The sequence below is a fragment of the Dipteris shenzhenensis genome, chromosome 15 (genome assembly GCF_047967505.1).
Source record: "Dipteris shenzhenensis isolate YYH24624 ecotype China chromosome 15, Dip_SZ_1.0, whole genome shotgun sequence".
In the NCBI taxonomy this organism is placed as follows: domain Eukaryota; kingdom Viridiplantae; phylum Streptophyta; class Polypodiopsida; order Gleicheniales; family Dipteridaceae; genus Dipteris; species Dipteris shenzhenensis.
In genome coordinates, this window is record NC_141610.1 from 53,716,191 (window position 1) to 53,737,561 (window position 21,371).

The following is a 21,371-nucleotide window of genomic DNA, read 5'->3' on the forward strand; positions in this document are numbered from 1 at the left end:
GCGTTGGGGTTGCGTGGAGAAATTCGATCGACAGAGGACCCGTTGGTTAAGGTCGTTGGACCTTAAGGTCTTTGGCCAAAATCAGTTATGCAGGACAGATTACAAATGCAAATTGGATCTCCGACGAGGGGGTAGCTGAGCCACAGCAAGAACAACATGATCTATCTATGCTACGTGAATAACCAGGGGGTTTTCTATGCCTTCTAAGTTTTGTGGGAGCATATACTTGTTTAATTGCCTCCGTGTTTGAATTATTTCGGATTGCAGGAGTTTCCCTAGTACAGGGAAAGTGGTTTTGGTTATAGTCTGATATATGCTTGGTTAGCTGTAAAATTGGAAGTTGGACTTTTTTTTAAAAGAAAAAGTGATATATTCCATTCAAAACGAATCATACAACAGGTGGGAGAGAAAGTACTCTATCCCTAGCCTCAACAATGTGGCAAAAAAGCCATGGTGGTGGTCTAAAATGCCACGACATCCCAAAAGGGGTCAAATGAAAAAATAATGAGCAGTCCCATGTCCTCATGAAGGATAACAGTCTCCCACGAGCTGCCAAAGAGGTGCCTGTACACCGCTCCCACTGACTCCTGAGAGTGAAGATAATCTCCACCCAAATGGAAGCGAGAGTGTCAGCCTCCATGCATAAATGGCCCCCAAGGACAAAAGAACATCGCGAACACCATATCCGCCATAGGGTAATGCTGGAAATCACCTCCCAGGCTGACCTTGCAGGTGAAGTAGGCATGGAATCCTGAGCTGGTACACGTACCAAAAGTAAATCCTGCGGCTCCATGATGCTGATCTCTGTGGGACCCCGTTTCTGGCGACGCTGCATGAAGAAACCGTGATCTCTTGGCTCTGACTCAAAGAGAGCAAAGGCTCCAAATCCTCTCCCCCAAAGGGCAGCGCCCCATGTCATTAGAAAGGACTCAGATGTAACATATGAGAACAACCTGAAGATACCTGTCCATACCACTCTAGAGCTGGGGCAGCTCCATAAACAATGCTTACTAGATTCCTCTGCAAGCTGACAACGCATACACAAGGAGGGTCTACCCATCTGCTGAAGCCAAGTACCCACAGGTATACCCCTATGTCTAGTGAGCCAAAGAAAGTAGGAGACTTTCCTGGCATCTACTGATGTCCCAAAAGTGAGTCCAGTAGCTCAGCAAGAGCTCTGCAGTAAGTCCCTGTGCATGCCAATGCTGTGAGGCAGATGGTAGGTGATGAGAGTCTCTCTGCTGAAGCCTGTAACCTGCCCTCGTCGAGTACTGGAAAAAGGAAAGAGGACGAACGCCTCCCACCGGAGCAGGCCATGCCCACTCACCTGGGTCCCAGTCGAGCTCCGCAAGAGATCGACCCTGGAAAATCCAAAGTCTCCATGTAGGATCCTCTGCAATGGTCAACCTGGAAGGATCTGTGGCCCATTCCTTACCCAGGCAACCAATGACCCTGACTCTCTGCCAAAGAAACTCCTATCGATCCAGGGGCTGAGTGGGATACAATCTATGAGAGGAGTCCGTCTCAAAATAAGTAAACGGTGCCGGTCCTAAACGAACTCCAATGCATAGCCCTGCCTCACTAAAGTAGAGATGGGATGAACATAGGCTGGATCTGTAAGCATATCCCTCCACTCCTGAGGAATAGCTCTCATGATCAATAATCTGGTGGCAGCAATCTGTCCAAGTGGCCCGTGTCTATCTCTGATCTCCTCCTCTGACATCTCCACACCTCCCCTGAACCAATCTTCGAATGTCATAACCCCCTGAGCATGCCATCTGGCCAAGGGAGTCCTAAGTTCTGTACCAGGGGAAGATCCCTGATACCGAACCAGGGGGTTATGATAAAGTGGCTATCGGGCAATTTCCTCTCTGGAGGAGGGAACTGCTCTGATGAGGTGCTGTCGAAAATGATCCCAAATCTAAATAAGCCTTTTCACAAGTCGTGAGGAAGGATGAGAATGCTGGTCCGTCAGGAAGATCCAACTGACTCTACCTGCCCACTGGCCTGCTGCTCTGGGGGTGCACTGGTGAATCCCATGCAGTAGGAACTGCTTCCACGGCCGATCTCTTGGAGTCAAACCTCTAACAAGAAGTTTAACTAAAAGGGCTCTGCTTTGCATCTCAGGATCAAGAACCCCAAGTCCTCCCTGCGAGGAGGGTAAAGTGATAGTATCCCATGAAACCCTGGCCCTAGTGTCCTCAGAACCGTCGCCACCACTCCACAGAAAGTTTTGGAGCAATCTCCTCACCTGACGGATCGAGTCAGCATGAAAGCACCAACATGACGCAACGTACCAAATAGTCGCTAGTAGAACCTGGTTGAGTACCAGCGCTCTTCCGGCCAAAGAAAGTCTAGCCGTACTCCAGTAGGCTAGCTTTCTCCAGATGCTCTCAAGAACTGGGGCAAACTGCTGCGACGGGGACACCTCAATGCCAACCCTGAAGTCTAGATATCTCATGGAGGTGCCTCTGGGAATCCATACAAAGCCTCTGTCTCCTCCCCATGCTGGGGTATCCTGCTGAGCTCCAGTCCAGATGCCTTTTGATTTGTTCCAATTGACAAGTCCCCCTGAGGCTAGGCAGAACTTGTCAATTGAATCCACAGCAATAGCAAGACTATATGCATCTCCTCTGACTGTCAGTGCCGTGTCGTCAGCAAACTCAGTGTCCAGAAGCTCCTGCTCCTGCCGGATAGGCAGATGGAGGCCTAAAGTGCCATGACTGGTAGCCTGCATAAAGTATCCCATAGCCTCCGCTACGAAAAGGAAAAGGTAAGGTGCAAGCGGGCATCCCTGTCGTACCGATCTGGATAGCTAAAAAGCCGGTCCTCTGTCTCCACAGACCACCATCCTGCTAGAAGAGTGGGAGTAAAGTGAGAAGACCCAAGAAATCCATCTATCACTGAAGCCTAGCCTCCTCATAGTGCCCTCCAAGAAACCCCAGTCCACCCTATCATAAGCCTTCTCAAAATCGAGAAGAAGAACTGCAATCTCCTGCTAACTCCCCTTGCCCAATGAGTGGCCTCCCAAAAAGTGAAGATGTTGTCCAAGATACTCCGATCTTGGACAAATTCTGTGTGAAAAGCTTTGATGATATCTGGCAGCGTAGGCTTTAGGCGAAGAGCCAAGGTCTTCGCTAGGATCTTGTAGGCTATCCCTAGAAGTGTAATGGGTCTCCAATTACATAGGACTGTCTTGTCTCCCCCTTTCGGGATGAGACAAATCATACCTGTGCATAATGTCTTGCCCAATGGGAATGAGTAGTGGGGATCATCCAGAAACGGATGGTCAGACAAAAAGAATCAACCAAATTTTAGAGGATATGCTTAGAGCATATGTGTCATTGAGGCAACATACATGGGACAAGTGTTGCCATTGTTGGAGTTTGCCTACAATGATAGAAAACATTCCTCTACAGGGTTTAGTCCGTTTGAACTGAACTATGGTTATAGGCCAGCGAATCGAACTATAGTTGGAATACCTCAGAAAGTGCCTAGTGCCGCGAACTTTGTGGTTCAGATGCGGGAGATGCTAGCACTTGTGAGAGCTAACATCCGCCAAGCTATGGATAGAACTAAGGCGTATGCGGATGAAAGCCAATCCGCTAGAGAATTTAAGGAAGGAGAAAAAGCTTTTCTCAGAGTTCCTTCACACTCTAAGTCTTTGACTGCAGGAGAGTGTGCTAAGTTATCACCTCGATATTGTGGGCCATGGTTAATTCTAAAAAGAATAGGCAAGGTAGCCTATAAATTAGAATTGCCACAGGGTTGTAAGGTACACCCAGTGTTTCATGTTTCTCGTTTAAATAAAATTTTGCATACAGGTGACTCACTAATCGAGGGTGTTGTTTTGTTTCAGGAGATAGAGGATAATGCAAGACGCAAACCAAAAGGAATCTTGGACCGAGGAACAATGCAAGTGCGCAATCGGAAGATATCCACGGTGTTGGTTGCATGGCATGGTCTACCTCTATCAGAAGCTACCTGGGAATCCATATACCAGTTACGGAGAGTGTTCCCAAACTTTATTATCGAGGATGTTGATGCTGAAGAGGAAGGAATGTTACGCTCAAGTCGAAGTAACATGACCTCGGAAGGGTCGACATTTTTCTTTAAAGGATCAATGTTTGTATTATATTTGTTTGGACTTCATGTAAATGATAAAAAAGGAATAAAGGTCAAGGTCCTTGGTGTGGGTGACATGGCACTAGACTAGGTGGATCTAAGGCTAAGGGACCTAAATGCATGAAATGTGCCTAGGGGCAAATGTTTCAAAGATATCCCAAGAGAGGGGTAAATAATGCATTAAGGAAGGACCCTAAATTCAAGACATGTGGCATACTAGATCCATCTAGGGAGTTTTGGGGCTCGTTGGAATTAAGCAAGCAGAAAGCTTTCATGAAATTATTCTTTTGGATTCAACAGAGAAGCTTGCTACCACCAAGGTTGGCTGGGAGGATAAACTAAGTGCTTGTGCCCGTGATTCAACGTAAACCTAGAAGAAATCAGTCTTGGATGTTTCACCATGGTCTGGTCTAGAATGGGAGTAATGATGACAAAAAGATTCCCATCCTAAACCCATGCTAGCCCGATCCTATTGTTAAAGGAGCTAGATGTCCCCTCACAATCAAGCTGGAGTTTAAATGACACCGTAGGAGTGATTCCTATTGTAAAAATTTTTAATTCCTCTTGAACCATTAAAGAAAAAGAGTCTCCTATTCTCCTTCAAATCTACGATTTTACTATGCTTTATACAAAGATCGAGCTGGAAGATCTAGAGTTAAGAATTAAAAAGCTGATGATTGAAGTTTTTGAGCTGAGATTTGACACAGATAGATGCAAAGTGCTAAAAGTTGAGAAAACAGCTTTATGTTTCGACTTTTGTGGCTAAATAATAAACATCATGACATTGATTCTACAAAGAAAAGATACACAAAGGTCGTAAATGTTGAAGATGTTTGCCTTGGATAGATTTTCTTTTAGATAATCTTTGAATCACAATAGGTAATCCTTTGTTTCAACAAGTTATAGGAATCCCTATGGGCACTAATTGTGATGCCTTTTACTTATGAATTTGAGTTCATGCAACGGCGTATTTCTATCAATACTTGACCTATCATTTTATATAATCTTAGCCAAGTTAGGCATTTTGTAGATGATTTATTTGTTCTAGATGTTCTTGATTTTCAAGACTTTATGTACAAAGACGCTTGTGTTTTTGGAGAAGGAATCTATCCTTGTGACTCTTGTGAACTTAATTGCACTCCAAGAGGGGATTCTTGTGCTTTCTTAGATCTTAGACTCTCTCGATGTGCCGTCGGATTAGAGGTTGATATATATGAAAAACGTGAACAACTTGAATATAGTGGTTTACAGATTATAAAAATGGATGCTCAAGTATGTGTGGGTGTGTGGATTTGTATGTGTGAGAGCATATTTTTATACTATGGTCTACCTCCACTGTCAGGCGCTGATGACGTCAGTGGGGATGTCATAGTAGCTAGTCCCTGTTATGCGTGATGGAGTTCATGGTTTTCAATCTTATGAGTAACTATTGTGAGATTGAAACTATACTATGTTATGTTTTTAGAGGATGAGTTTGGGAATGTTCCTGGATTCATCTAGGTATATATACACATTATAAAAATGCCTCACATTGACTCTAATATTTTTGATTTGGCAAAATATGGAGTCATTTCTTCCCAATCCCATAGATTTTCCCTCCTTTGTACAACTAAGGAGCCTTTAATCACTCAGTGTAGTAATTTGATCACTTTGTTAATACACAACAGATATAATCCAATGCACAATCTTAGGTATGAAGTCTTTTATCTATGGTGTATCGGCCGTAGGCATATTTAGAATGCTTGAACAAAAGCTGAAATCAAAAAGCGGGGAGCTGAGCAGCCCGCTTTTCTTTTAGTTTCGAAAGAGATTTTGATCGAGCATGCATTTGCTTTCTAAGTTAGGAATGAAATTTCGCATCTTTGTAGGAAGTGGTGCATAAGTATAAGTGGTTCCTTTAGTTTTTATGTTTTGAATTATTCATTCTTTATGTAATTATTTCTTTCATTCTTACATGTGAGAGAGCGAAAGAAAGAAAGAAAGAAAGTTTATTAAAGTTTTTGGAAGACTGATGGGTTTATGAGATTGTGAGAAACTTGATACACGCAAGCTGAAGAGGGTGGAGCTACTAAACAAGCATCAACACCCATGCAAAATGCAAAATGCTACATAGTCAAATTAGAACAATCATCACTATCATCACTATCATCCTCATCATCAGATCATTTGTCATCAGAATACAAGTAAAATATGCTGCAGTATCACAGCTGAGATCAAGGTTGATGAGGGAGTGGGAGCATGAAATCAGAGATAGAATGTTGTCAATTGCCTGTGGGCACGGTCTTGTGCCGTCTCGTGGTCATGGCTTTGCCTCTAATAAGGGCTACAGTGACCCCTTTCGGTTGTGCTCCAACTCTGAACGAGGGAATGTCCCCAAGTGTAATCTGTGCATTAACCCTCTGCCTGAGTTGTCGTGTCATTGGTGGGTCATGATTTTGTCAGGGGCCCGTAGGGTGGGAGTTTGTATGGTCCGGCTGGAAAAACTCAGTGATCATGCTCTGAGAAGAGTCTACCAGGGTGCACTGCTCCTATCTCTGTGATCTAAGTAGGCACTCGCGATGTCTGACTGCCTCGTGAATGAAGGCGGCCAAGCATCTCTGTTCTAGTTAAGAGAGGAAGCTAGATAACAACTCGGAGCTGTCTCTAAAGAGATAATAGAAGCGCCCTCGAATCTCATAGTACATTGGGCATCTAAAAATGAAAGGCTCCTTTGACTCAATCTCCAGTATGTTGCACAAGGTGCATATGCACCTCTCCTTGGGTAAATGCTCTACCCTGCCACTTTCAATGTGAAGTCTATGTGAAGAGACCCAAAACTGCCCTATAGAGACCTTCAGTGAATGGGGTAGGTGAATCCGTGTATATCCTGGTGGGTCAATAAAGCCCTCCTCTGAGATACGTAGGCAATGCTCTTTGTAGAAGCTGAGCTTCACTGGGAGCTCACTATATTCGGAATATGTTTAGCTGCAAAAGGTTCTCACGTATGACCTGGTTGACCTCATGATACATGAGTACAGCATTGATGCACCGTTCTGCCCACTGGAAGGGATGAAGTCTATCCATGTGGAGGCCCAGTCGCTCAAACCACCTCTCTGTGTGTGCAAACCAGCATCTCTGGTCACATGCAGTAGATAGTGCCATAGAAGAGAGTAATGCTAGCCACACTAACTTGCTACATCCATAATTGCAATCCGTGTACTCCCTGACCCGATATAGGTAGGTGATTACCTGAAATGCTCCATCGAGCTGCAGTGGAGATGACCCAAACTCGGCCTAGATGATTTGGTGAGGAACCGACAGCTTATTGCGAATCATCCGTGATAACATGAGAACGTGTAGGCGCTTGACATGAGCCCACTCTGTATCTGATAGATCTGGCCCCCAGCAAGGGTTGCCTTACATTCCCCCTTGGCGGATCAAGGAGTCAAAAAGTAGCCCTTGGTTTGAGGGTCTTGAACGTGTGAGCGGAAGGATTGCCTCTCTCATGCAGCGAAGAAGTGTATCCTTTGCTCAGGCAAGCCTATAGCGCCGGTCTCATAGTAAAAATAGGTCTGGAAAAGAGAACCCCCAAGTATGTGTATGACGAGACAATCTCGACCGGTGACCCATCAAAAGTGAGCTTTAGCAGCCCGAGATGGATTGAAGATGATAACCTTGGTTTTACCAAGGTTGACCTTCAAATCATGTGACTCGGAAAGACTAGTGTATCTAAGTGTCTCTAGAGACCCTCTGCCGAGGAAGATAGGAGTACCACGTCATCTACGTATAGCAAGATCTAAATCAAAGTGCCAGTAAGAGAGCATCTAGTGCCCCACAGTGTCTTCATAAGTGTCTCAAGCTTGTCGATATAGAGGTCAAATAGGGTTGGTGATAGAGGACACCCTTGTTTGACCCCAAGAGTACTTAAGATCTCATTTGTCCATCTAGACCGTGTCTGAACTTTGCTTGAGACTTTTTCGTGACAGCCCAAATGATCTCTTAATCATTACCCAACTCTTGCAGATGTCTCACCCTCTTCAAGCTTCAAGGAGATAGGCAACCCTCGCCTCATTTCGCACCTAATATAAGGATGCAAGCTGATCCCATGCTTGCTTTGTTGTCTTGCAAGATCAGATATGAGGGATAATGACTCTTTCAAGGCATGTGCTTTGGCATCACGACCATCCCACTGAATCTGCTCCTGAGTAGTAGAAGATCCAGTTGCACCAGAAGTAGCATTGGACCCATCACCAGATGAGCTTGAGGCAGTACGTGTAGTACCAGAGGCAATAGCTGTAGTACCAGAAACAACATTACTAGTAGGCCTAACCTCAGCACTTGAAACAATGTTCCACAAGTTCTTTGCAACCAAAACATGCCCCATCATGTATGCCCACATGGGGTAATTTGTGCCATCAAGCTTGTCCACAGCCCCAAGCATCCCAAATCCTTGATGTAGTCATGGTGCTGAAATTCAAGGCCAAAGCACCAACTGGCAAGGAAAATGAAAGGAGGGCAACCTCTCAAAATCAAAAGGCAAAATTCTGCTCAAGCTTCAAAGCGTTTCAATGCAAAAGACTTTGTTGTCTCATGGATTCCCAACCTGACCACTGTAGGCTAGGGTAAGCAATGGAAGCTCAAGACATGAAGGAGAGAAGACAAAAATGAGCTGCTGTAATGAATTGCTGCAAAACTGAGTGAAAGTACAAGAAGAGAGCCAATATAACAAAACCCTAGGGCAAAGTGCCCTAATTGGACTAACGGTCCTAAGTAGTACATGTACTAATTGTACCAACTGTACCAACTGACGTAACTAACTGTAAGTGGGCCTACAAGGCACATACCAAGGAATGAGTGGCATCTATGGATAGCCCATAGAATGGCCTACAGAGAGCTAGGGCTACAAGCTCTACCAGTCCCGCACGGGCAAGGTTTTTGTTAGTAGGGATCCTGCCTTTGATGAATCTTCATCTATGCCTTCGCTGGACTCTCAAAAACAGCCCATTGTTGATGCCCCATATCTCTTTGATAGGTTGATGCCTTTGTTTCCGAGATTTATGCATCAGTACTTGATTCTGAGGTCAAAAGATTTGCAGAGTGTCGATGACTCAGAGTAGTGGGACAGGCCGGTTTCAGGCGGGATCATGGGACCATGGACCATATTTTCGCGCTCAGATGTATCATTGAGGAGGCGAGGGCACGAAACTAGAGGGTTTACTGTTGCTTTGTAGATTTCCGCAAGGCATTTGACACGTTCCGAGAGCCCGCCTCATACGACGCCTACAGGATTTGGGTTACAACTAGGAGATCGTTTGGGCTGTCATGGCACTTTATGAGCGAGTTTTCAAACAGAGTCCGGACAGGATCTGGATGGATAGACGGGATCACGAGCACTATCGGGGTCAAACAAGGGTGCCCATTATCACCTACCTTGTTTGGTCTCTACATCGACGAGCTCGAGACAGTGATGCAAGCACAGGATGGGATAGGTTGCTCCCTCGCGGGCACGCTGATTCGGATATTACTCTACGGAGATGACATGGCTCTCTTGTCCTCCTCAGCAGAGGGGCTCTAGAGACACCTTGACGCACTACAATCTTTTTGCGAGTCTCATGATTTGGTAGACTCTCAAGGCTCATGCCAACTGAGCTGAGATGGCCCCAGGGATGGAAGACCCCTGAGATCTAGCTGTGGAAATTGCTACAATAACCCCATGGCTGAAAGACCTTGAGGAACCACATGTTGTGGACACTGAATGTCCCATGGACTAGTAGACCTAAGAGAAGCAAATGTATAAACCATTGCAAAATAATCCACTAAAACTATGCTCTGAGATGGGAGACTCCTGAGCAACTAAAGGACTGCCTACGAATGAAGATCTGCCTATGGATACTGCGTGAGGATCGTCCACAACAATGTGCTCTAAGGTGAAAGACCCCTGAGCAGAAGATGGATCTCAGACTAGTAGATGTTGATAGGGAGAGGGACAGTAAGGCCATAAGAAACTGTTGATGCTGTAAAGCATCTCCTCTCAGTCTCGCCTGCATTAGATCCCCCATGCTACCAAGTTGGTACGACGTCAGGCCCGATGCGCAGCCACCTCAAGGTGCTTCTGTTCCAACAGAAGCCGGAAATGTCCAATGTCGTTGCATCCTCCTTCTCCATTACCTGCTCGTGCAAGAGCTAGAGCTGCTAAAAAAGGCACCGATTCTACTCAAGGAGACGATCCTGCTCCCTGACGGCTTGCATGAGAGCCGCCATGCTGTATGGGCCCATGATGGAAGACTAGTATACCCATCAAATGCTGCAACACTAACTACCCAAGAAAAAAAAAAGGTGGATACCTCACAACCCTTTGCCTTGGTGACCTGAACTGCACCACTGTGGCCTGTAACTATCGGGACTTGACTACCTGATGCAGACTTTCACACCAATGACCTGCTGGAAGAAGCCATTCATTCATCTCCTCTGGGGAACCACAAACCTCCACACGAACCAAGGAAACTATTGAAGTCAACTTCTTGTGCCATATAAAAAACCCAAGGCTTAGGGCATGCGCTGCTGATGACGATGTTGAAGAGAACTTCAATGATGCCGAGACCTGTACAAAACTCCACGATCTCCTTTCAACGACAAATGTCAAACCACTCCATAAGATGTCCAAGGTCCCTAGATGATGAGGCAGTAGCCTAGTATAGACCTGGTTTCCCCATCATCTACCCAATCTTAATCACAGCACCACTCATGTGGCTCCTGTACCACAACTGAACGGTCATCTTGTGGACCTTGATGAAGATTCCGTCTTAGATTTATTTAGGGCAGCCATGTACGCCACCCTTGGTCAGCAATTAGGGTTGGCACTAAGCCCTGGTTTAGGGCTGACGTAAGGGCTGATATTGGCCCAGCCACAAGCCCAAAAAATGGGAATATGGGCCAGCAAAAAGCGCCCGGAGAAGGGCCTTATACAGGCATGACAGAGGCAGTCAGCTGCCTGATAGGGTTTGATTACAGCCTGGTCGGCAGTCCCAGAGACTGCAGTCAGCAGTCTGTGCTTGGGTCAGGAACAAGGGCCAGTCAGCCCTGGCCTGGTGGGCTGGCATACTGACAGGTCAGCCATTCCTGGTCAGCCAGATCCAGGATTCTCCAGCCCTATAAGAAGGCCCAGTGCACAGTGCAGGAAGTCTGGGCATCCAGAGTGCAGACATACAGCCTGTAGGAAAGCATCTGGGATGCATGTGCTTAAGCAGTAAGAAGCTCGCCCTTGGTAGCTACGCAAGTCTACTGAAGGTGCATAGCAGATAAATGCAGCAGACAAAGTCGATTTTGGCGCCTTACCTCAGCAATTGCATGCTGCAGATGTTGGTACAATTGTTGGCACCAACCACACTAGTACTAGGCTTTCAGTATGAGCCTTCTATGACCATCCTACAATATTCATGAAGAGGTCACCAGACTCTCGATACTGCCTTTCTACAACAGGTCATCAGACCCATCAAAGTTTGTCTTCTCAAAGTTGTATTGCAATGGTAATAGAAGTATAGAGAGTTTAAGATGAATCTATGATTCATAAGACCAAATTTGTTTCAGCCCTTGGAAGCTCTCCTATAACGTGCAGTGCGCTTCTTTAAGACAAATTGGTGTAAACTAACGTTGTAATATAATCTTTTTTAGATATAAAAGCAAAATACAATACCAAAAGAAAAGAACGAGCACAGCATACCTGCATTGTTAGAGACTTTATGACTTCTTTTGCAACTAGACATTTGGCAGCCTCTTCTTCAGCTGCTAGCTTTCCCTCCTGAATCTCTTTTGCAGCATGCTGGAGCTCAGCTTCTTGACCTTGGCAACGTTCCTTGAGAGATTCCACCTATTAAGAGAAGGCATCCACTGTTATATAGCCAAGTATGTAAGACAATCCCTGTAGGGACTACAGTAAGCTAGTTTGTCTATAGAAGCGTTCAATAACCACCAATCATGAGTGGTAGTAATGAAATAGCTTGATATTCCACTTGTTTCAATAATGAAAACAACATACAATTGCTAGAAAACCTCAGATAAAAAACATCTAGACTGAGGGCTCTATGCATTGACATGGGAGAAGTTTATCATTTTTTTGGGATACTTATATGCTCTTTTGTAGTCATACACTTGAATATGCATTTCAAAAAGGCAGACGTACAAAGGACAAAAATAAAACTCAAGCAGTACCAAAGCTAGTCCAGCTTGTAGATCTACAACTTCTGCAACAAATAATAATATCATCACTATAGAGCCAACTCCTGAGTGAAATTATAATTTCAAGAAACTCTCTAAAAACATCAAAACCAACCAACATCATACAAAAATCATGCCAGTTATTAAACAATAGCCGCAGTCCAAGTCTGCTGCACCCGATCACAAGACTGCATCATGCAACCCTCATATTTCAAGTTGTAATGCTGGCAATTCTCTCTCAAATATTGTCCTCCGGCGAGAGCTCCAAGCGCAAATGAGTCAGCATGAATATCCTAGCCCGTAACCTGTTACTACAACCAGTGGCGCCCTTGTGAACGACTCCAGATTGAGACACCTAGTTGTGACTGTATTCTGATACGTGTGGTGTATGAGAAGAACGCCACCTCCTCTATCCTATCTGAGTGCCTGATCCTAGACAGCCAAAACTACTACCCAAGGTCCCACTAGACTTCTCAAAGTGAATAACCCTCCCAAAGCCATCAATGCCACTGAGTGAGCCCCTCACTAGAACATCCAGGGTCGATCGCCATCTCCTTCCCAAATACCCAACACCCTGATCCACTGCCACTCAGCTGAATCTAAGGCTCCGTTGTCCCTCAGATCTATGTCTCCTGACTCTGACTCCAGCTATAGTAACCCTCCCAGTCATGTGCAGTAAAAGGCCAGGTAGGGATCACAAATGTCAGTCCACAAAGAACACCGTAAGTAGCACCCCTCCCAGGTAGGGATCACAAATGTCAATCCACGAAGAGCACCATAAGTAGCACCCCTGTCCTGGATCACTGGACAAACCATCAATGGGGATTCGTTGCAACAGAGCCCACTCCTTTCGCCTTGCCCTCGGAAACCTACCTTTGTTCATATATAGCATATTAAGCACTAAACACACACACAGTCACATATGATACGCTATAAACATGTAATAGAATCAACACAACCACCACCATAGTTGAGTTCAAGGCATGCTTCTTACCGTCAAAGGCATTCAAGACGAATGCAAATTCCTTGCACATGGGAAGGGTCCCTAGAAACCTTATTTTTTTAAACACCTTACCAAGCCATGGCCTAAATTGTGCTTGCATATGCATCCCATGTATGCCCTTCTCCATAGTTGCAACCTCGGTCATCCTAAGCTTACACTCTTCCAAACCAGTACAAGCCTCACCCTTTCACTCCTCTACTAGGAGATCAAGGCAGCGATGGCACAAAGGCCAATGCCCTCAACACGTCAAGAAATGAGCAAATACATAACAGAATGCTGCTGTCAACAGCACAAAAATGTTTCTCTAAAAGCAAGGGGAGCACTGCAGGGATGCCATGTAATCATTGGTACGACCAGGACTGCAAGAATGTAAATAGAGCCTGGAAAACAGCAAATGCAACAGAGGAGGAGGACAAATCTTCGTAAAGAGAATAAATACCTGCTTTCGCAACTTCAGCACTTCTTCTGTCAATGCTCTATTTGTCTCCTTCAGCTCATTCATTCCAAAATCCTGAGCCCAAAGCCCGCTGGTTGTTGAGCCTGAGTTTGTGCAGCGAGGGGGACTGCAATTTCGTGAAAGTGGCAGGCTCAACTGATCCACGTTTCTTGAAGATGCAGCTGAAAATGGAGACATTGGGACTTTCACAAGTGCACAGCTGGGATCAAATATCATGGGCATACTCATATGGCCCCAAGAAATCAATTCAGTTGGAGCAGGTGACACGCGCCTGAGAGACTCATGCTTTTTGTTTTGCTTTGAAAGACTTTTACCATCAAAATGTTTGGAATGCTCGAGGAGGGGGAGTCTGGGAGTTGGCAACCGGGCTTTGTGGTTTTTCAACTCAGATTTTTCTTTCCTTTCTTTTATCTCCAGTGACTGCATCATCACACCCTTTCTCACTGTTCCAAGCTGAAATGCTGCCCCAGCTTCAGCTGTAGCCTTTAACTTGATGTAGCAGGGATCACACACCCGATAAGGTTTCTTGGGGGTTGGAGCTAGTGTTGCCTTGGTGGCCTTTTTGCTGCTGCATGCATGGCAGAAAGCATGCCCACAGTTGTAGCAATTATGCCGCTTTCTCGTAAACAAGAACGGCATTCGGCATCCTGAGCACATTGACTGGTCTGCACCAGAAAACAACTTATGCAGGCAAATAGCTGCAGTGAAGCTGGACCCACAAGCAATGCTCTTTACTTGCTTGTCTTTCAAGGCCTCAACCAGAGTTGGAGTGTGTCGGTCTTGAACATCTCCATGTCCAAGCCTCCCATTCGCACCTTTCCCCCACGTATAAACATCTGTTTTTGATGTCAAGACTGCCACATGATGAGACCCACATGCTATCTCCTCTACAAATGCCTCCCAAAGCTTCCCTTCTACAAGGCCTGGACGTTCTCCACTGGCCTGAGGATCACCTAACTGTCCATAGATGGAGCTGCCCATTGTGTAGACCTGTCCCGAGGTCGTAAGAGCAACTGTAAGGCTGTGACCACAAGCAACCTGACGGAAGTCCAAATCGACAAGAGCTGCCACACAAGTTGGAACTAGCCTTGGCTCCTTTTCTCCATGTCCCAAGCGACCCTTGTCACCATCTCCCCAAGTGAAAAGCTTCCCTGAAGAGCACATAGTGCCACCAGAGTAGCTCACAATGACCTCAACTATAGCAGCAGTGTGCCACACCCCACAAGCCACCTTCACGCTCTTCAAACCCTTCAAGGACTCAACCTCTCTTGGATAAGATAAACTTTTCTTGTCCCCATGCCCCAGGACGCCAAATGTTCCGTCACCAAACGTAAACACCTGTCCAGCAGACGTCACAAAAGCCGTATGCCAAGGCCCACAAGCAACACTGGAAACTCTTATGCCGTCAGGAAGAGTTATTCTTCGAGGCATCCAATGACTGATGTCATTACCATGCCCAAGTAGACCAAGACTTCGACTGCCGTCACCCCAAGTGTAGAGGTCCCCACTTAGTGTAACAGCACAAGTATGATATTCACCACAAGCTACGAGCTCAGTGTTGGAGCATGCCAATGTTTCCACAAGCTGAGGGTGAGGCACGTCTGCGTCGATCCCATGACCAAGCATACCCCCAGACTCCTCTCCCCAGCAGAAAACCTCTCCTTGTCTGTTGACCAAAGCAGCATGCCGACTTCCACATGCAATGTTCTGTACATTTAAGACTACAGCTGATTCTAAATGCTTGGGTAGAAAAGAATCCATATGGGATCCGACCATACTTCCAATCCTATGTCCTCCACCGCCCAATATTCCATCTCCAATCCCTTCCCCCCACATGTATACATCACCCAGTGCATCACCATCATCCTGAGCAGAGCCCTGGCTTGAGGAGCTAATCACGCTAGAAAGGCTCACCCTAAATGCTTCTAATGCATTATCTTTGGACTGTAGTTTTAAGCTCTCAGAACCTACATCTGAATCAGCAGAATGCAATGATTCCCCCAGAGAGCTACTGTTTGGGTAACTCTTCCTTGAATCAATCGAGTACAGTGTGGCTGCTGAAAATGTCTTTTCCAAATTTCGGTGTGGAGGGCTTCCATAAGTGTGAAGCCTGTATGTGTCCACAAAATCCTGCAAAAAACAGAAGAGCGGAATTAGTTCCAATGTGGTGAAGCTGTCAAGCTTGGCCCTTCCAAAAATATAAGCATTCTTGAACTCGCAATTGCTTTAAAAATTTGTAGAAAGATTACTGGCAACCCAAACATCCCACCTGCTGTTGCAACCCATCATTGGCAACTACAGCAGAGCCTACGGTAAACTTTCTTCGAAGGTAACCTATGGGGCTGCTTGTATCCAAAGACAAAGGTCCGTCATTTTTCAAGTGCACTCTCAACTGTTGTGATTGACCTCCATTTATCAAGGCCTTCAAGCCAACAAACCACAGTTCCGCTTGGTCTTTGTCCCTACAGATCTGTGCAATTTTATTGAGAAGGGTCACAACATTTCTTTTGTGATTTTACAGATCCTGACACTTCAATATGCTTCAAAGGTTGTATCAACCAAGACCCCATTATCATATAGAATATATGCATACATTTAGAAGACTGAAGTTAAATTTTAAAAATGCAAGATCTGGAACCATAGATCCACTCCACCCAAAATACATTTAGGTACTAGCAGCTGAAATTACTTCCACATGAGAAATAATAATAATGCTATACCACTTCACAAAGAACAAACAATAGCAAACGCTGGAGGGAAAACTCAGTTTGAAGCAGACGTTTCTTGCAAACCAGAGAGGTACAGAAAGACCTTGGACACAACACAGTGGAAAACAAGTGGAAAGGAAATGAAAAAGGATGAGGCAGTCTAAATTAGCCATCAAAGTCCCCAAGAAAAAACAGGGGTTTAAACAAAGCATCATATTTTGATCAGTAAAACAAATGGTAATGTCTCGGCCCACAAAGGGCAGATTTGATTGACGGCTCTACTCAATGACATTGAACTACAAACAATAGAACGGGAAGTATGTATTTTACATATGCAGATGATGTCATGCCCTTGAAATAAGATAAATTCAATTTATAAAGACACTTCCTTTGAAAACTTTTCAGATCTGCAAGTGAATATAGATGTGGCGAAAATGAAAGTGATAGAATCTAAAGAAATACAGTGGACATTTCCTTTAGAGCTGCTAAGTATAATGGTCTTCACTTACAAATATATAGAAGTAGAATTCCCACTTGAAAATAGAATATTATGTGACAAAAGATTGCATTCCTAATCCAGATCAAATGCAAGGCATTTCACTTAGTTGGAAGGTGAGAAATTTGATATTTCAACTTTATGAAAGCATTCCATGGGGATCGAGTCTAGCCGACAAAGTGCAAAAGAAGCTTATACGAAAGGGGAACGTGCATCAAGAATTCCGCATTAAAGCGCAAACTCCTTGACACATCTCTTATCAGGGCTTATGTGAAGCTGTCCTGCAAGAGGACGATGATCAGCCCCGGCCAGATGTACTCCAAGAGAACTTGGGGAGTACAAAGAATACCATCATCCACACACAAGGAATCGACAAAGTCTCTTGTACCCTGCCAACGGTTGTTGTAGTCAATGTAGAGAATGGCTCAAAAACATCAAACATGGAAGACATTGTTTACCAGCAACATAATGGTGGGAATTAGGAGTGTCGCTTGGAGTTCCTCGCTAGCAAAGGAGAAAAAATTGATAATGGAATGATCAAATTATTATTTGGATAGGAAGATGGAGGCTTTCAATATTAGGAAAGGAACGAAAAAGACCTATTCTAGAGAAAAAATGAGGTACATATAGTAATAACAATACACCTAGACTATGAAGGTGTACTATTCGTGTTATGTAATAAATGAAAGTAATTCCAAAACATGAGGGCTAGTATGATGGTCACACTCATGATATAATGATGTCCTTGCAATTCAACAATTCAAGGTATGCAAGAAAGAAAGATTTTATGTTGCAAAGGTGAAAAGCCAATATATATTGGAGATATGAGTTGCGCAAGGAAAAGTTTTCTGCTATAAAAGTGGAAAGCAAGTAGACAGCAGAATGAGATAGATTGGTCCTGCATAGAGAGACTTCAGGTTTTACTTTTTGCTTGGATAATCTGTAGCAAGCCATCAGTCCCACATCAGATCATACTAGCAGAGTTTGGGGCTACCCCTTTACGCCTTGATGCAATCTTCCAAGTTGTCACTTATCTCCATAAGGTCAGAGACTTTGGTACCACGACATCCGGACAATGCAAACTGCCATGGCTAGCCTTGACTTCATCTATGGCATTGGAGGTGGAGGACGGTCAGAGGAGCTGGTATGCTTGAACACGCAGATGGTTTGCAGGCTTCGGAGTACAAATGGACAGATTGCGACTGTTTCAGTATCACCTTGAGGTTCCATCCATTCCGCTCACCTATCAGGAGGTGAACCAGACATTACAGAGGATCTCTTGCAGCTCCACAAATACAAGACCTGGTTAGCACATACCGAGCTTTTGGTGAAACTCAGCTTCTACAGAGTATATCACTGTTACAAATCTCAGAGGAAGGATTCATCGAGCCGCCAGGCTATACTCAGATTCATCTACCACATCATGCACTCAGGATCTTGATCGGTCAATTTTGGGTATCTTCACACAGACTATGGGTTGAGGGCACGGGGTATCCCACGTGAGAGACGGATTTGTACTCTACGTAGTATGCAGGAGACTAAGACTGAGGATCACTATGCATTGAGATGCCCTGTATACTATGAGATCGGTGGACAGTGGTTTCAATAGCGGCTTTTGCCCACTCAAAGAGTTCTTGGCACATCCAGATCAGCAACGTGTGGCTGTTTTCCTTCTTAAGGCCCAGAGACGCAAAGGCCATCTCATACAAGCATAGAGGAGAGCACATGAGGGGCCAATTGATCAAAGCCAGAGCACAATCACGGATTTTTCCTCCGATGACCCGAGCCAGGGACAGCAAGGGACCAAATGCAACAAAGAGCCAAAGGACACAACCCAACTGACCCGGCCCTAGGTGGACACTCGCGTGAGGGTTGCAGACACATCCTCTCTCTTCAACGTGGGGAGACATACCACTGGAGTGACGATAGCACTTGTCAAGCAATGGGCCACATCATAGAGACTACAAAGGAGGGATGGACTCAACAAGCCAAGCACCAACAACGATCTATCACTGACTTTCTTCCTTGATAATAGCCCTCACCAGATCCTGAGACAGTGTTAGACGAGCTACTCTTGTCTCTCCTCAGTCGTTCCATGTAATTGGTCCCACAGACAACATACACATGGCCAACTACTCGAATGCACGGTTGACCGATTGGTAGCCAACCAAGGGATTCTTTATGGCATTTTTTCCTCTTTGGGTTTTTATTGTAGCGATCGCGTGATGTATCACTTTTTCCTCATCATAGCCATAGCCTTGGGTAGGGATGAGCATTTAGTGGCCCCACCCTTAGCTTTCATTCTATCTGGTATTTTCCAGTCTCATAGACCCTTTGGTCTTTCGTAGACATTAACAAGCTCTCTTTTTTTTACTCATTGGTCAGCCCAGCAAGGATGTATGGTAGTCCCTTTTGGGAGACAGACTTATCAGAGACAAATTGGTCCCGCATAGAGAGACTTCAAGTTTTGCTTCTCACTCGCATGATCCACAGTATGTGTGTGTGTGTGTGTGTGTTTGTGTGTGTGTGGGGCTGAGGCAAAGGGCGCGCTAAGACCTGTTGCTGAGTATTGTGCTTAAATGAAGAGAGCTCAAGGGCTCAAGCAAAATCAAGTGCAAAAATATCATATCATGTGCTATCTGCTATCTGGAGCAGGCTCAAAACTGGAACTAGAAACTAGAAACTTAGAAACCGAAACCCGACACTGTGATGGCTCGTTTGTGAAAATGTCTCAAATCTGAGTCTGTCTGGCTGTCTCATACTACAGCGTCGGAGGGGAGCGTGGTCTCCTTGATCTCTAAATCCATTGAGCTATGTTGAGAGTGACCCCTCGTCTCGAGCGGTTACCTCTGAGGAAAGCTGTGACAGAACGAGCCTCAATCGAGTGTGCTCTAGGCGCTCTCCGTGTCGTGGGTGGCCTCTGCAGTCCTGTCTCGATAATCCAGACTGCCCGCACCGCTATGTCCTGGAGCTGACTCGAATGCATAAAAATCTATGACATGCCACTGTGTAGTCAGCCTTTGCATCTTGTGGTGTGATCGCCTCTTGCTACTCTTTGATCTGTCGTAGCAGGGCCTCCCTGTGTCGGCGCATTTCAAGCAGATAGAGCCCAGTGCAGACTTGGTCATGGAAATGGATCAATCGTGATAGTGGGCCAAAGCCACTCCCATCCTGATAGAGACAGTGGTATCGTCCATGGATCTCGTAGTAGGCTCGATAGGTGCAAAGAAAGTGTTCCTCTGTCTCAACCACCCCCAGTGTGCATAACGTGTAGGTTTGCTGCTCTCTAGGTATATGTGATGCTTCCCTATCTCAATCCTCAGCTGATGGGATGAAACCCGCATCCTTAGTGCATGTGAGGCTCTTATGTCCTCGAGATATAGGGGTCTGACGATGAATCCCTCCTCCATCTGAATCCTGTGTCTAGCAAACCATGTGGATACATGTGCATACCATGTGTCTACCCCACCCTCAACTAGTCGTCTGGATGACTCTAGAGCCAGCCTCGATAGTCTCCAATGAGGTGAGTCCCAGAGTCTTTGGATGAAAGTCACTGCCTGAAAGATGGGATCAATCTGTAGTGGTGTCATGGCCAACTCTGGATGTACTATCTCATGCGAGACTGAGGGCTGGATCCCATGGTCACCTGTAGCCGCTCATTTCTCTCTCTCTCTCTCTCTCTCTCTCTCTCTCTCTCTCTCTGTGCTGAACATCTTGTACAGCAACAACTTTAAGGATTCTTGGTGGAGATTCCTTGAGCATAGGTCTCCATCACCCCTCACCGACACGAGAGTCTGGCACACGTATGCACACTATCTTTATGATGTCCCATACCAACCCACTCCAGATCTCATACACACACCTTGCCCCACCACTTGCACATTGTTCACCAGAGGGGGAGTCAAGGACGCAACATTGAAACTGCATAATGGCCAAGCTAAGGATCACGAGGGGCTATGCATTGAGTTTATCGCATATGGGATCGACAAGTTATAGCAAAGCATGATGCCGTTTGCCTTGGCTTCCCCCGCACTTGGACACTCAACACCATCACCCCCATCCACAAGATGGGGGTTCCCATCGACCCAAGTAACTACAAGACTATCATGATGGACATGTGATGTCCAAGATCTATGCAGCTGTATTGGATGCGTCAGCCAGCCTCTTCGTAGAGATGAGAGGGCTCAGAGCAGAGGGTCAGGCCCGTTTCAGGCGAGACCATGGGACTATGGATCACATACTCACACTCAGGAGTGTCATTGAGGAGGCCAGATCACGGAAGGAGAGGGTATATTGTTGCTTTGTGGATTTCCGCCAAGCCTTTGACACAATACCTCGAGCTCGTCTCATCACACGCCTACAAACACGAGGATTTGATTAGGAGATCCT

The 21,371-nt window shown here is 45.5% G+C and overlaps 1 protein-coding gene across 1 annotated transcript in view; it reads right to left on the minus strand.

The window, feature by feature from the left end:
- LOC147893989 (PH, RCC1 and FYVE domains-containing protein 1-like) overlaps nt 1-21,371 on the minus strand; it is a 130,317-nt gene that overhangs the window by 34,891 nt on the left and 74,055 nt on the right. The window contains exons 5-7 of the mRNA XM_087386597.1: nt 16,048-16,248; nt 13,761-15,908; nt 11,825-11,971 (exon numbers count right to left, since the gene is read on the minus strand). Of these exons, the coding sequence (XP_087242723.1) occupies nt 11,825-11,971; nt 13,761-15,908; nt 16,048-16,248 (2,496 nt within the window). The remainder of the gene's footprint in view (nt 1-11,824; nt 11,972-13,760; nt 15,909-16,047; nt 16,249-21,371) is intronic.